General features: G+C 51.9%; 1 protein-coding gene across 2 annotated transcripts in view; it reads left to right on the forward strand.

The window, feature by feature from the left end:
- The window catches only part of AHCY (adenosylhomocysteinase), a 34,255-nt gene extending 19,217 nt beyond the window's left edge, over positions 1-15,038 (forward strand). For both annotated transcript variants that reach the window (XM_075901531.2, XM_075901533.2), the window contains exons 6-10: positions 1,444-1,651; positions 2,482-2,569; positions 3,365-3,482; positions 8,610-8,804; positions 14,078-15,038. In XM_075901531.2, the coding sequence (XP_075757646.1) occupies positions 1,444-1,651; positions 2,482-2,569; positions 3,365-3,482; positions 8,610-8,804; positions 14,078-14,209 (741 nt within the window). In that variant the 3' untranslated portion in view covers positions 14,210-15,038. The remainder of the gene's footprint in view (positions 1-1,443; positions 1,652-2,481; positions 2,570-3,364; positions 3,483-8,609; positions 8,805-14,077) is intronic.
- Positions 15,039-16,471: the final 1,433 nt, after the last annotated feature.

Here is a 16,471-nt window from a genome sequence, read left to right on the forward strand (position 1 = left end):
CCGAGGCTCATCCCCCCCTGCCCCCCACCTTGGGGAGCCTGTGCTGGTGCTCCAGCCCCTTTACTACCCCACCATAGGGCTGTAGCACACACAGTCTAGTAGGCTCTGGTGTGCGAAGGGAATGCAAGGAGAGTCTTCCTGCTTCTCAGGCGGGCGGCACATCAGTAAGGGGCTTTTTGGGTGGCCCCCGACTGATATTTCTGTGGGTCAGAGGCCCCCAACCCACAAAAGTTTCCTCTCCCCTGAAGCCAACAGGACAGGAGAGAAAACAGACCGGGAAGTGAAGGGACCTGCCTAAGGTGTCACTGTAGGTCAGTGGAGGTGCTGGGGTTAAAACCCAGGCCACCTACCACCAGCCCCAGCTGCACCCCCCAGAACCGCCGCGAACAGTTGGCTTCAGCTGTGGCAGCTGCCAGAACTGAAACCAGCTATTCATGATGGCTGTGGGGGCTGGGCCTTTTGGTGGCGTGCTAATATTTTATTTATATATTTGCATTCGTTCTTTGCATCGTTACTGCTCCGCCAAAAGTCTGTGAACGGGTTTGCCGGTCCATGGTGTAAAACAGGTTGGGAACCGCTGTGCTAGGCTCAGGCAGATGAAAACATGGAATTTCATTGTTTGTCTTCTGTTGCCGAGCTGAGCTTTGAACTAAGGGCTGGGCCAAGATGCCTCTGCCACTGATTTGTAAGGCAGGTGTGAGACGGGGCTCCTTGCTTTAAGTGCCTGGTGCCTTGGCACAGTGTTACTCTGCTGATGGGCTGTGGATGAGTATCCACTGCGATGAGGCTGGCACTTGAGCCCCGTGGTATTTGTCTTCCTTCCCCGGGCGAGGAATTCTTCCCCAGCTCGTCGCAGATGGCGGGGAGCAGTGACTGGGACGTGCTTTGGGCCCTAGTGGCTTGGAGCTGTGCATGCGAGTGCTTGGTGCTTCTAGACCACCCCCCCTTCCCGGAAAGATGCAGCTCCCTAGAACTTGCTGGCTGCGGTTGCCAGGTCAGCGATAGCTGTGCCATTTGGAACAGTCTGTGGGCTTCTGTAGCAAGTGGAGTCTGAGCGAGCCATAGCTCCCTGCTGTGTACCTGCTGCTGTCCAGGCTCTGTCTGTGGCAGGCTCCCATGCGCTGCTCTGTTCGTCACCTTCAGTTGCCCCAGGGAGGCTGTTTTTGAAGCCCAAGAACTAGCCAGCAGGTGAACTGCACGAATGAAATGCCTCTGATAAGAGTCTGCGGTAGCCATCTGGGCCGGAGTCCGAAGCCACTGAAAGGAATGCAGCCGAATCCATGTTCAGCTAGACCGACCTTGCCTTGATGTGGGGAAAAGCACGTAGCTGACTGTCCGCTTCGCGGCATTCGATAAGTGTGTCCAGGTCCTCTGTAAATAGGAAGCATGTGAGCGTCTCAGTGATTGCTTCAGCTATTCTCAAATGACTGCTTCCCTCCCCAGAGTAAATTCGATAACCTTTACGGTTGCCGCGAGTCCCTTATCGATGGCATTAAACGTGCCACGGATGTCATGATCGCCGGGAAGGTGGCCATCGTGGCAGGCTACGGAGATGTTGGCAAAGGTTGCGCTCAAGCCTTGAGAAACTTTGGAGCCAGGGTCATCATCACAGAAATTGATCCCATCAACGCGCTGCAGGCAGCCATGGAAGGTGAGCCGCTGAGGATTATGGGGGCAGGGCATTGGGAACTCGGTGCAGCGTTGGTGGGCTCTGTAGCCTGTTGTGTAGCGCACGTCGTGACACCTGGCCAAGAGTCACTGGGAGGTCAGCAGCCCTGGTCCTCGCTCTGATGGAGGTGACTCTTGCATGCGATGGTGCCAGTAATGGACTGTTCCCTTCTGGCTGTAGGGAGTGGAGTTAGTACTGGTGTAAATGATGTGCCTCTGTTGGGACACTTGAGGGTCTCCTCCCCAATTTTAGGCTGCACCGTAGTTCCAGAGTTTGGGATAGGCCCTCTCTGCTTTGTGGCAGTGGTACCAAGTTTCTGAACAGGTGTTGGACTGGCTCCTGCCCAGACAGCTCTAACCTCCACCCGGGCCTAGACTTCAAGGGACCATCTCCGCGTCCGAATACCCAGCATTCGCCTCCATTCTGCGCCAGGCAGCATAACAATGAGCCTCTTTGGGAAGCCCTACTTGGTAGTGACAAGGAAGCAAACCAAACTCCATGCTTCCTGGGTCCCCACTAGTTGGTGGGTGCCCTGTGCAGACAGGCTGATACACGTGCAGTTACCTCCCCTCCATGCGTGTGCCGGGGTGGTACCCTGACGAACCCGAAACCTGCAAAACTGGCACGTTCACCTTCCTTGGAGGCAGCGTGGTGATAATGGCACTGCACGGCCCACGGGGTGGAAGAGGGAGAGGTGGGGACAGTGCCTGTTGAGCGGGCGTTCCTGTATCGTATCTTCATGTACCGGGTGTTGGCTGGGAGAAGAGGCTCTTGGCAGGGCGCAGGATAATGGTTTTTCTTTTCACCTTCAGGTTATGAGGTAACAGTCATGGAGGAGGCTTGCAAAGAAGGGAACATCTTTGTCACCACCACTGGCTGCACTGACATCGTGCAGGGCAGGTACTGTCCATCCCCTGGCTGAAAGTGAAGTGACCCCATGTCCGATATTGACAAGACTCTGCTTGGCAGCACGGGACGGGCTATGGGGGGCAGCGCTGGCCATTCGGCTCTGCAGGGCTGGGCGTTGTGAACGGGGGGGGGGGAGTGCTCTGATCCGGGCGAAGGGCATTGGGAGAGCCACAGGGAACACTTGGCTGGAATGGGGGGGCTTGGGGTGAGGAGCACTGGCAGAGTTGGTTGGGGAGGGGAGTCCAGGGCTGGAGTATCAGGAGGGATTTGCCAAGTGCAAGACGGGCAGAGTAGGAGAGGAACCTCCTGCCTGGGTCTGACTCTTGCCGCCCTCAGTCCCGCTCTCAAACTCCTCTTGCCCCGGCGTGAGGAGAGACGTCGCTGCTTCGGCTGCAGGGTTGCCATTCGAAGGTGCTATGCTGACGGGCCAGGGCAGCTCTTCTCTCAGGGTCCTGCCTTGGCTCTTTGGAGAGCTCGTTGCCCCTGTTGTGCCTGGCAAATACCCTGGTGGCCCCTCCCCTCAGGCCCCTGCTTGCAGCCCCACTGCCCTCTTGCTGCTCCCATGCCTGTGAATACTGACAGCAGAAGGTGAAATTGCCACGGCCGGGGGGTGCTGAGGTGACTTTCCCAGCCGGGCCTCTTTCAAGGTTCCACTCTTAGGTCCCCAGAGGCTGCCACCGTCCATTTTCTCAGGACTCCCCTTGCCCCGCCCAACACGGCACTGCCGGCAGTGGGGCAGAGTGGGCCAAGGCCTGCTCTGCGACAGCACCTGCCTTCTCGTTGCAGACACTTCGAACAGATGAAGGACGATGCCATCGTCTGTAACATCGGCCACTTTGACGTGGAGGTGGATGCGAAGTGGCTGAAAGAGAACGCCGTGGAGACAGTGAACATTAAACCTCAGGTGAGCTGGGCCTGCCATGGGGGAGCTATTCAGCTATCTTCCTCCTGCACGGGGAGGCTGGTTCCCCCTCAGACGCTCTCCTTTCCATAACTAGCGACTCCCGGCCTTCCTCCTGGCTGCTAGGAACAAACAGGCTCTCCTTTCTCCTGTGTGCGATCGAGGGCCGAGGAGACCGTGGACTGCGGTGTTGCCTGGCCTTTGGAAGGATGTACCCGCAGGGCCAGGGCCATCTTTGGCTAAGAAGCCAAGGTTTGGCTTGTTTGTATAGTGACCACCCTGACCATAAGTGCTGGCGTAGGCAATGAAGGACAAACCAGGAGCCTGTTTGGATGATGATGGGAGGAGGGGAGCTTGGAAAGGTGAGTGGGAAGTTGATTCTGACTTCTGGCCTGGCTCAGCTCTAGAAAGCCGGCTGGGCCCTCCAGTATCATAGGCTGTGAGGAGCTGAGGACGGCATTTAATCTTCCTCTGGGCACCCTGTGGATGAGGCCCCTGAGGTTGTCTTGAGGCTTCTGGAATTGCCTGCCCAGCTGACCTGGGGGGAGGCTGAGCCATACTGGGAGCGTCCTTCTGATCCTTTGCAGGGCCCTCCCCAGAGTAAGTAGCAGAGACACCGGCTCTTTGGACTCTGCTGGCTGTGCCCAGTGCTAAGAGGAGGCAGGAGAATGGAGGAAAAGGGAGAACTTGGCTCAGCGTTTGCTAGGGTCCCCAGTAAGCACTGGACAGCGAATCGGCGTCTGTGCACTCAGGGGTGGAGTTGGAACTCGGGGTCTCTTTGCCAGCAAGCCAACGACAGAGTTCCTGCCTTCCCAAGGCTATGGGATCAGAGAGGGAGCCTTGGGTTTCCTGTTGGTTGTGGCCATCAGTGTTGCTTGTCTTCTATCCAGGCCATTGAGGAAAATTCAGCAGGAGAGGGTGTTGGAGACTCTAGAAGCCCCTTGTGGGTGCCAGAGCGCTAGGTCCCCAGCCAATTGAACTGTCCTTCCCTCTTCCATGTTTCCTTCCTGACTAGAAACATCCGTGTCATATGCTGCCCATGTTCCACGCCTGCAGGGTCTGAGCGCCCTGGCAGAGCTATCTGCGCTGGCTGATTGCCTGCAGCTCGAGTAGGGCAGCTCCACAACAGTAACTGAAACCATTTCTGTGTCAAGAAGAAAAAGCCCTGGGGGTTGGGAGGGAAATCTGACTTAATATCGCCAGACCGCAGTCCCTGTGTGGGGTGACGTACGGTGCCCTGTAGAGACAAGATCTGCAGAAATCCTTCAAACTGGCCTCCAGTTAATTGAAAGGTAGGTCCTAGAAAGCAGTTGTCAGCTGTTTCCTCAAAGCGTAAACCAACTGGGGAGAGATTCTGCAGGGCAGCAGCGCTGCATCATCGCCAGGAAATGCATGGAACAGTTCCCTGGTACTTAATGTGGTTCTGGATGCAATTAACCAAATACTGCCTGTCTTCTTTGATTTCCCTGTTTAACTATCAAAGTAACACTGCAGACAGCCATTTCTTCTGCAGGCAGTGTCTCTGGCGGTGTGGCGTTGGTAATGGGATACCAATGCTGTGCTGTAGACAGCATCTATCTGCCAAGAGTCATAGAATGTGGGACCCGGTGGTGGAGTGTTCTCCCTTCCATTCTGCACCAAACCTAAATGTTCCCAGGAAAATCTCCAGTCACCACAGTCCTTAGTACAGTCTTGCCTGGCAAGAATCTGGGCATTTAGGACGTCTCTATACCACCTGGCACAGGGGTAAACAAAATGCCTCTCATGGCCTGGATCCGGCCCACTAAGCTGCTGGATCCAGCTTGCAGACCCCCTGTTGGGACCCTCAGCAGCTGCTGTTTTAGGTGCAGGGCTGCTTCATGTGTGTGTCTACATGCAGCCTCCTGCTCTCTCCAGAGCAATCTCCCTGTCCCCAGCCCAATCCTCAGCTACTATTGGCTGGAAACAACCAGACAATAGGAGCTGAGAGATTGGTCTGGGGGCCGCACAAGCCTCTTCCTTCCCCTCTCCCCCCTCCCCCCAAGCTGGGCAACATGGAGGGAGCAGCCTGCAATTTTAAGCAGTCTGGGGCTGCAGAAGCAGGGAGCCCAGCCTGCCATGGGGGTGCTGCAGGGTTGCTGACCGAGAGATGCTTAGGTAAGCGCCTCCCAGTCAGAGCCTGCCTCCGGGACTCCTGCACCTCCCACACCCCAACTCCCTCCCCCAGGTCACAACTCCCTCCTAGACCCTGTACCCCCCCCCCATGACCCTACACTCCATTCCCTGGACCCAGCAGTCTTCTTCTTAGACCTCACACTGTCTCCTGTACCCCAGTCCCTTACCTCATGCTCCCTTCTGTACCCAACCTCCATTCCAGACCCCACACCTCCTCCATAGAAAAGTAGCTCTTGATCACTTTCTAAAATCTTGGAGTGGCCTCCCACCAAAAATGATTGTCCACCCTGACCTAGCAGATAAATGCATAAAAGCACTGATTTGGGGGGTTGGAATGGGAGCAGAAAGTGTAAGAGCAAAATGCCATAGGAAAGGTAAAATCAAGGCATTGTCTATCTCTTGGACCAAGACCCTTTAGTCCAAGGTAGCAACGTTAGCCAGCTACTCGTCTGTCCATTTGGGCAGTGCTGGCAAATGAGACTTGGGATACAACCTGTAAGTATTCAAGGCCATCTACTTGGCTTCACAGTTGTCATCTTGAGTTCAGAGTTGTGAACCTATCCTGGAGACATTTGGCACCCAGGGGAGAGTATCTCCCCTGGCTACTGAGACTCACCTGTGGCCCCTGCTCTACGCTTGAGCTAGAGTTGTAAGTGTTTCTAAAGTTGGCTGTAGTGTGTTTCTGCTCTTGCTGCTCTCCTTGAGGTCGGTGAAGGATGTGTCTGGTTCCACGACCTTAACTCCAGAGCAGAAGGACAGTGCAGTGGTAGGGAAGGTGAACTTGGACACTCAGAGGAGGGAAATCCTCAGGGTTCAATCTATTTGGAAATGGATTTAACAGCCAGAACCACCGGGGTGAACACCCTTCCCGGAGTGCGTAGTTTAGGGGAGGGCTCTTAGGAAAGGGGCTCTCTCAGCCAGAGCTCGTGGACTCATGAATTGAGCCACCATAGCTATAAGGCAGTAAGTGTTGTAGGTTCCCCTCTGCCCTTCCCCAAGGCTGTAGCCTGGATCCTAAGCCAGACACTGGAGGAGCCTGCAGTCCTGTGATTGATTGCTTGGCTGACAATTGCTGCAGTGCCAACGGGGACTAGAGCATGTGGCCTCTAGAAGATGATGAAGAGTGGGCATAAACCTGTGTTTTCGGTTGGCGTCCTTGGACTGCTTTAGGGGAAGATCTTTACAAACACTCAGCCCCTCTGCAAATGTGGCCGTTAGTGTCTGAGATCAATCACTCTGCCTCTTTGCTGGGTTCCTTTGACATGCTTTCCCTGTTAAAGCCAGAGGAATGTACAGCTATGGGGCTACATCTGTCTTTGGACTTCAGTTTCCTGTAGCTTCTGCCTGGCATCAGGGTGGGAAATGCCAAGAGATCCTTTTTCCTGCACTACAGCAGTTTGCAAACTGTTTCCTTCTGCTGGCCACTTCCTATGAGAGTGCATCACAGATCACCTCATCTCTCCTTCTCAACTCCGTGCTCCACTCCAGGAGGGCCCTGTAGACCAGTGAAGACCCGTGGATTATTCCTGAAGAACCACCATCCCGGAACAAACACTGCAACTGTGTATTAGAGAGCAGCCTCGTTAATTCCACCCAGCATAACGGGAGTAGGAGGCTTGATTTATGGCCAGTTTGTTTAGGGTTCCGTTGAAGGGAGTTGCTTTACATTTTCATTGCATTTACTTAGCCCACAAACCTTGCTGAAAATAAATGTCAAAAGCATTGAAGTGGGAATACCCTACCTACATCTCGATGTGTGACCTATGAAGTTCCTTGGTCTCAAAAGGGGGGCAGTGTTAGTTTAAATTTGGTCCAAAAGTTGATATTTTGTACATCAAACCTTTTCTTCAATCTCAATAGAAATACTTCTTCAAACTTTAAAAAAATCCCTGAAGACAGTTTTTACATTAACTCTGCACCTTATAAGGCTTGAAACTCTCATTATTATAGCACTGAGAACACAGCCTGAAAATTGCGATATGCCAACTGAGTGAAATGCAAAGAGATAACAAAAGTAAATACAGAAAAACTGTTTCTTCTCCCGTCTGAATAGCTTAAGCTATCAGTAGCATAGGCAGAGTCCTAGAACAGGACTGTGTCCCTTCAAACATAAATGTCAAAGACCCAGTCTGTTCCTTAACTCAGCAGAAGGCCCGAGGAGTGGCCAGTATAAGGTTATTTGAGACCCAGAATTGGTCAGGATTCCACTGTTGGCTTTACTAGAGTATGTTCCCAGACATGGTAAAGCAATAGGAAGGAGCAGCCACTGTGTTTTGCAGAACTGAGGAGGGGGACTAGCCTGGGTCCTAGATGTGGTTTGCCCGTTCTTTTGGGGACAGGCACAACGGGTCTGTTTCTCATCTCCACCAGTCTTACATTGTCAGCTCCTCTTAGCAGATGAATTTGCAAGCTTGCTTGTTTCTGGGGCAGACCAATCATCCTCTTGAAGGCTGCCCAGCAGTGGGGTGCTGTGAGGAGGCAGGAAGGCAAAACCAATCACCTTAGCAATCTAAATTGGAACTGCCTTCCACTGGGCTCTTCTGTAGCCAGGCAAGTGTGATGGGGAGAGAGGGCAGGCGCATGGTATATGCGGGTGGACTGACACACAACGTGGATGCACCTCTTTGGTTGCATGCAGAGAACCACTCTGGCTATTCATGCCTCCGATGCGTGCTCTTAGGCAGCGCACTGTATTCCCCCTCCAATGGCGGTAAACATGCAGAAACTCTTAAGGGCTGGATGGATGGTAAACTCAATGTCCATCCAAATGAGCAGCAACTGTAAATTTTCACGCTGGGCCAACAGCCTACTGAGTGTTTTCAAGTTAGGATGCTGTGTAGCATCAAGCTCAATTATAGTCAGTCTGAGTAGCATATTAATGGCTAAATCATCTGAGCAGGCTGGATGGGGAGTCAGCCTGCCAATACAGTGCCTTTGCACTCCTCTCATTGGTGCTTGTTGTGTTTTTCCGCAAAGGTGGACCGATACACGCTGAAGAACGGCCGTCACATCATACTGCTAGCAGAAGGCCGACTCGTCAACTTGGGCTGTGCAATGGGTCACCCCAGCTTTGTGATGAGCAACTCCTTCACCAATCAGGTGTTGGCGCAGATTGAGCTGTGGACCAATAATGACAAGTATCCAGTGGGAGTTCACATCCTGCCAAAGAAGGTGGGTTTAGGGTTCAATGTTTTCATCTTTTCCCCCACGTGCTTGCACAAGTGAGCTCAGCCCAGTCCTTCAGCTAGTCACTGGCTGGTAAGTAACTTTCAAGAGCAAAAGCCCACCTTTGGCAAGTTTTCATTCACAACCTAACAAGATGACAGGACAGTGTCCTAAAAGCAGAAGGCGCACACGGCCTCTCCCAGGCCTGACTAGTGCAAGAGTGGAAGATGTACTATGGAACAGTCTTCGGTCATTTTCAGTGAAATTGCCAAATCTGTAGGCTTTACACCACTTTCCTTGGGAGATCATTGCACTGTTCGGGAGAGTTCTCTTCCCTAGAGCCTACCCCCTTTTCCTCTCTGTAATATTTCCCACTTGGTCCTAATTACAGTCAGAGTGACTTAACATTTTTCAAACTTTTTGGCACCAAGAATGTTTATTTGGAACTGAAAATTTTTCACAAATGTCTCAGTTGTATGAAGTTTAGTTGCAGTGTTTCCTCGTTTGGGGGGGCTTTGCTTTTTATAGACTTTTTCACAGTGGTGGATTTGGGGTTTTATTTTAAATATATTGAAAATGTACTGTGTCCTCACTGCTGGGTTGGATTCACTCACGATAGCTGTCGCATGGGTGGCGTGTGTCGTGGATTTGGAAACTTCCAAGCTTTTTTATATATTTTTGAAGTTTTGCTGAGAGAGAGAAATTTTCAGCTCTGCACTGACCTAATGTTGCCATGTGACCTTGGGACCTCTGCCTCCATTTCCCCAGTGGTTTGATGGGAGGCGTTCTTCCCTCTCAAAAACAAGTTGCCTTGTGAAGTAGGGATGTGAAAAACAATCATGTGACCAATTAACATTTGATTGGTTTCATGGTTAAATATTTAACTGTGAAACTAGGCATGAGGACGGCTGCTACCTCACCCCCACGTTTTACCCAGGGATCCTGCTGCTGGCCTCACATACCCAACATCCCAGGGGTCCGTTTGCCAGCCCCATGTGTCCCGGGTCCCAGCTGCAAGTTCCATGCACCTGTTGGGTGCCAACGTGCCTGGGCCTACTGCCAGGAACCTGAAGGGAGTTTGATCGTTCAGGGAAACAGATAAGCTTAATGCTTTTTAGTTAACCAGTTACACTTTACATCCCTATTGGGCGGTCAGTGTTTCAATTGGCTGGAGCAGTGATAACATGGATCCATCAGGAGGCCGAGATCTCATCTACATATAGAATCTTACCTGTGTACAAGCTACTTCATCCCTCAGGTACTTGCCTCCGTATGTGCTTGGCTTTAAAGGTGCTAACGGAGTACCACTGACAGCCTGTGAGGTAGGGCTGCTCTTGTCACCGGCATGTTGCTCACAAGAGTTGAATCGGGACTTGTGACAGGAATGAATGGGTGTACTGATTTAAATCCAAGACCTGTATTTTGGGGCTGGGGTGTGAGACCCCTTGGGAGCGGGTCCGTAAAGAATTGTTCATGCTGCCCGTGTCCAGATGCCCGTAGCACGTTATTTCCTGTCCCTCTGACGATGGGTGCGAGCTCAGAGCAGTCTGATTGCACTTGGCACCTATTCAGGAGCATTATGGAGAGAGAAACAGGCAAGCTTCCAAAGCCGCCCATTCCCCATGCACACCTGAGCAGAGTCCGCCACAATCTGGTCCTAATTGCCTCCATGTCCACCGCCCCTCTGCAAAATCTCTGTGCTGACCTTGGATTGGCAACAAATCCTCCTGGGTTTTCTCTTTAAACTTAAAATGATCCGTGGATTCTTTGTTCTTGGGGGGAGGAATCTGGATGTCACAGCTGTCATACGTTTACAAAAGAAACTGTCATCTGGTCTCAATTTTTCAGAAACAAGCCTGCGAATTAGATGAGGTGGCCGTTGTTTGAGAGAGATTGTGCTATTAAGTCCCCGTGCCTTTGAAATGCAGCCAGATTCAGAAGTGATAATGCAAAAAGGTTTTCCCTTTAGTCAGTAGAATAAACAGATACGGAATGGTTTATGAAGTGTTTGCTGAAGGACTTCTAAGCTCTCGCTGCCACCTGTTAAAATAATGAGCCGGAAAGGTGTGTTTGGAGGAGATTTGCCAGGGGTCAGTCACACCAAAGTGTGGGGGAATGCGTGTCTGCCATTTCCCTTGGGCAGAAAACCTTTTATCGTCAGCCCTCTTGAATGAATGAAGCCATTCAGTGATTATGCTACTCTAATTCCACCCCACAACGCACTGCTTCAAACCACCTGTCAGGCAATGCCTAGTAATACAGACCAGTACAGCTGATTGAATGAGAGATGACCCCCAATCTAACCACGGACATAAAATGAACTGTGCTTGGCTTAGCCTCTCAGAGAGGACTAATTTGCGTCCATGCTTGATTTAGGAAAGTGCCTGGTACCAGAAACCCCAGTTAAAAATGTGAGACTTGGTAGTGGAGGGTTTTCCAGGAGGCTAATGGGAGTTGGCATTGATGGGCCTGAAAAAGGAAAGATGTAGGTTAAAATTAAAGTATTACCAGTAGAAACAGTGGATAGGCTTGTGCTGGCTAGATCGGGGGCTGGGAACCTTTTCAGGGTTGGGGGCCGCTGACCCAGAGAAAAATCAGTCGGGGGCCACACACAAGTGAGAAGCACTAACATGGCCCCCGACTGAGTAGGAGGAACGACACTCCCCACATTTCCCTCCCACACCAAGGCCGAGTGGGGAGCCAGGCTAGTAGATTGTGTGCTTCAGCCCCACGGGAGGACAATGGAGGGGGTGTGGAGCGCCAGCACATCAGGCCCCTCCTGGTCATTTGGTTCCCCGCCCCGGCTGTAGGTTTTGAGGCAGAGAGGCAGGATGGGGTAGAGAGAGCGCGATTTAAATGGCTTTTTACCCTCAACTGAAGCATTCTCTGGGATTGACTTGGCCTGGTTTTTTTTCATCAACTGTTTCTAATAAAGAAACAGAAAATAGTTTTTGAAAGGGCTGGGGAAGGCCCCCCTGCTGTCACTTCCCGGCTTGTTCCCTGCTTATTGAACGTGCTCCATGTCTCGGCAGTGACTGGCTCTTCCGCCCGCTTGCTCCTGCTGTTGAAAAATGCTTCCCCAATACCCTCGCTGAACTTGTGGTTAGAGGAGAAGGGGCAGCATGGTCTGGTGAGGAAAGCACTAGAGTTGGGAGCCTATTCCTGGCTCCGCAACTGACCAGTGGAGATAGACGAGGTCAAGTATCTTCGTCTCTCTCTCTCCACTTCTCTGTTTGTAAATTGATTTTGCTTCTGACTTGTGCTGATGAGAACATAGGGTCTTGCAAACTTCTGTCATATGGTCATATTCTTGTACGCTATCTGCAAGGTGAGATGAAGGGAATTCAGGGCCCCCGCAATGCCCTGGGTTGGTCCCTAATTGCAATGGCAGTGGCAGGAAGGAGTGCCCCTTCCCACAGAGCGGTACGGGCAGTCACAGAAGGCCCAAGGCTCAGCAGAAGGGCACTCTCCCCTGGTGAATAGCAAGAGTGGCAGAGGGGTTTCCTCTTCCGCGGTGAACAGGCCTGGCTGGTGGCAGCAAAGGGGAAGAAGCACGTCCCCAGCTAATCGCTGTGTAGGATTCTGCCGCGTGCAGCCCTGTGCTGTGGGAGGGTGGGTGAGCTCCTTGGAATGGGGTCAGAAAACTAACACCCCTCGGAGAGGCACAGGGCAGAGCTGTTGTTCCAGGCTCCTTGCCGATCCAGGCAGGCAGATCGTGTTTTCGTGCTGTTCTTTGATGACTGAGCAAGACTTCATCTTTTTATAGCTGCAGCCAAGGTTCAGGTCTCATTGCATGACTCTTCCAGGAACTGGGGCCTTAAGATTTAATGCCATGCTAGCTGGGAAGTTACTGCAACGTCACCAGAGGTCTCATCCGCCAATTCCTATCGTTATTTGTATTTGCTCTAGTTTTGCTGTATCCTTCCTAGCTTCAGGAACCAGAATGCAGTTCCACAAGTAACAACACCCGGCCTATGCACAGTGGCGTTTACATCTCCAGCTATACAACCGAACTTTGACCTCAGTGCTTGCTTTTTGTAGTGGATTCACATTGAAAACCAGCTTCCTCTAAATGTGCTGCTTTTCAAGCAGAGGTCTCATTTTTGTATCTGCTGTTAACTTCTCCTTTGATTAGTGTTGTTTTTTATTTCACTTCTTATAGGGTACTGTGCGTGCATCTTATCTCAAGAGCACATTGCATCTTGGTTCTGGCTGTGCCTGTGTGTGTACACTCCTTCCTCTAGGGAAATCATAGAACCATAGAGCTGGAAGAGACCTCAGAAGGTCATCAAGTCCAGCTCCCTGCTCTAGGCAGGACCAATTCCAACTAAATCAACCCAGCCAGGGCTTTGTCAAGCCGAGACTTAAACACTAGGGATGGAGACTCCACTACTTCCCTAGGTAACCTGTTCCAGTGTTTCACCACCCTCCTAGTGAAATAGTTTTTCCTAATATCCAACCTGGACCTCTCCCACCACAACTTGAGACCATTGCTCCTTGTTCTGCCATCTGTCACTACTGAGAACAGCCTCTCTCCATCCTCTTTGGAACCTCCCTTCAGGAAGTTGAAGGCTGCTCTCAAATCCCCCCCCTCAAATCCCCCCTCACTCTTCGCTCCTGCAGACTAAACAGACCCAACTCCCTCAGCCTCTCCTCATAAGTCATATGCTCCAGCCTCTTCATCTTTTTCTCCCTCACCTTGTTGTTGTTGATCGTTCTCTGTTCCTGGAGTGATCGCTCATGTCCATTCCACAGTAGGTGTGTGTGCTCGCTGTATACACGGATGTCAGCAGCCTTTCCCCTAGCAGCATCTGTAGGGGAGTCGCTCTGGCAACCCTGGAGTGGTACTGCCATGATGCGGTTTAAGGGGCTCTTCATGCTCCCACCCTAGTTCCCCCTTGTGGCCTGCCGACCCCTGCGTAACCACTGACACTTCCAGCGGTTACACGATTACTTAATTTACACACATTTTGACATCCCTAGTTTTTTGCTGACTCGCTGCTTCCTGCTTTTGAGTAATGCATGGCAGTTAAAAGCTGCCACAAGTTAATCTCTTTCCCCGTGTTCAGGCTGCAGCTGAATGTGATTGCGACTGACTGCTCAGGTATGAAGACTTATTGTACGCAGCAGGATCGTCTCCTCCGTTCTCCTCTGCAGATCCTGCCCCATTTAACCCTGGGGGCTGGCGGGTGGGCCTCCTGGATGGACACCTCCGGCCTCCAGCACTGGGCTGAACACCCCGGGCTTAACGTTTTTTTTTTTTTTTGGTTGTCTTTCAGCTGGATGAAGCCGTGGCGGCCGCTCATCTGGATAAGCTGTGCGTGAAGCTGACCAAACTGAGCGACAAGCAGGCCAAGTACCTGGGCTTGCCGAAAGAAGGGCCCTTCAAGCCAGACTACTACCGATACTGAGCAGCTGCTGCTACCCAAAGAACAACGTGCAGGGATACAAATCTTCCAAAGCTCTTACCCATCTGCTGGGATTCGGAGAACAAGCCCTTTCCCTTCCCCCTTTCACCACACACCCACGCTCGTAAACAGGCGCGGAAGCTCTAGTGAAGGCACCATCCCCTCACGCTGGGAACCCGCCCTTCAGCTAATGCATGGTGGGGCAGATCCCATGGACACCCTTACAGCCTTATAATGCCTGAGGGGCTGGGGCAGGAGTTCTAAGACTCGGCTCCTGGCCCTTCAGAGACACACTGTTAGGAGCCTGTGGTCTGGGTATGTAAACAGGCTTAACCAGCGATGGTGAGGGCTAAGCAGTGACTTGTCCCCGAGACAGCCCCCTGGCTCTGTGCTGTGGTTCGTGAAAGCTGGACAGATGTGATGCCTCCGCCATGGTTCTGGGGCGTTCCACAGGACTCTGTGTCCACCGTGGTTAGCATGATGCTAAGTTGTTTCCGTACCCTGGGAGCAGCTACTTAATCAAAGATGTTAGGCTGGACCATGTCTAGTCCTGCTGCTCATCTCTCTCTGTTTAGCCTCCTTCACAATTGTAGTGTGCGAGGAGGGGTGTTGTGACTCAGCAGCTTTTCCATTTGTGATGTGAGGGGCTCCAGAAGGCTGGGGGAAGGGGTGAATGGGGGAGGCAGGGGCATAGAAGGAGGGAAGTTGGTTCTCTGAAACCACCAGCTGTGGGCACCTGCCCTGACTGAGTTTTGGGAAGTTGAGGTCTGCGGTATCTGTTGTGGTGTCTTAAAGTGCATTTATTAAACCCCCCAATTGTGGTCTGACATGATTCTGGTCTGGGCCATGGCTGCGTCGTTTTGTCTGCCTCTCTCAGCTGCTCTCACTCCTGTGTCCCTGTGCAGCTGCAGGGTCTCTCATTGGCTCTTCCTCATGACTAACTGCTGTCCATATCCCGTGCCTCCTCCCAGAAGACACGAGTCTGGGGAAAGAGACCTGATGGCACATGGTTGACCAAGGCAGGTCTTTCTAAGGAGCACTCGTGGTTTGGCTCTTGGAGCTGTAGCAGCACCTGGCTTCAGGCTGCCTGCTCCTGCTGCTGGCTCAGCTGATTCATGGCGGGAAAGCTGCTTGCTGGAAGGCAGCCTGAGAGGCGAGGACAGCAAATAACTTCGTCTTCTCACTACAAGTGCCTGGCTCTCGCAGTTCACACTTCACAGGAACTGTTCCGCATTTATATTCCTTCCCTCCGTGAAAGGAAAGGAAAGGTGAGCCTAATTCAACTAGAACAAGCCACGCTCAAATGCCAGGTCAGCTTACAGCAGTGTTTCTCAACCAGGGGTACTCAAGAGAAAACTGGGGGGGGTGATACGGGGGTACATCAACACAACTTAACTTGGAGAAAACGGAATTTTTGTTTTAAGTTTTACAGTGCTTGATTATTTTTGTGTTTTTTACACCCAAAACATTTCATTGCCCACCCGGCTACCATTAAGTTGTTTATACAAATGTGTGGCAAAGGTAGAAAAAAATTCTCTGAAAACTGTAGGTACTGGGGGGGGTACTTTAAAAAAATTTTTTTAAGGGGGGTACTTTATAAAAAAAAACTGGTTGAGAAACAGTGGCCTACAGCACAGTGCCTTCCAAGGGGAAGGGGTAGCCTCTCAGCACAGGTGCAAAAGTTGGATTCCTGTGCATAATCTCAACCCCTACTCTGCTTAGGGGCCACTTATGGAACTGAGCCTCAAACCCAAGATCACCATGGGCAGGATTCATTTCTTGTCTGAGACTCTGCAAGTTACCGAGGCCACAGGTTTGTATGGAATAGATTAGAGCTGGTGCTTATCACACTCTGGCAGGCAGCTCCCTCCTGCCGGCCATCAGCCCCCCTGATGAATCTCCTCCTCCCCCCCCCCATCAGCTGTTCTGCAGCATGCCTGGGAGAGGGGGTGGATCTGGGTGGGAAGAGATTGAAGCAGGATAGAGGTGGAGGCTGGGGGAAGAGGTTGAACATCCTCCGGGCTAGAGGAAGCTGGTGCCTGTATGAGAGCTTAACGAATTTCGGAGGAGCGACTTAATTACTCCCACTTAAATACTGATCTTTGCTTAGCAAAGCCTGTAAGATTCTTAATGCACCTGCGCTTTAAGTGCCCATGTCAGCCAGTGTTAAGCACTTGCTCAAGTGCTTTGCTGGATCCAGGGCTAAGAGGTGGGAGTTAGCTCGCTGGACTCTGGTGTAGCATCCAGGGTCTGCTGAGTTTGCTT

The sequence above is a fragment of the Pelodiscus sinensis genome, chromosome 17 (assembly GCF_052426305.1).
Source record: "Pelodiscus sinensis isolate ZL-2025 chromosome 17, ASM5242630v1, whole genome shotgun sequence".
NCBI lineage: Eukaryota > Metazoa > Chordata > Testudines > Trionychidae > Pelodiscus > Pelodiscus sinensis.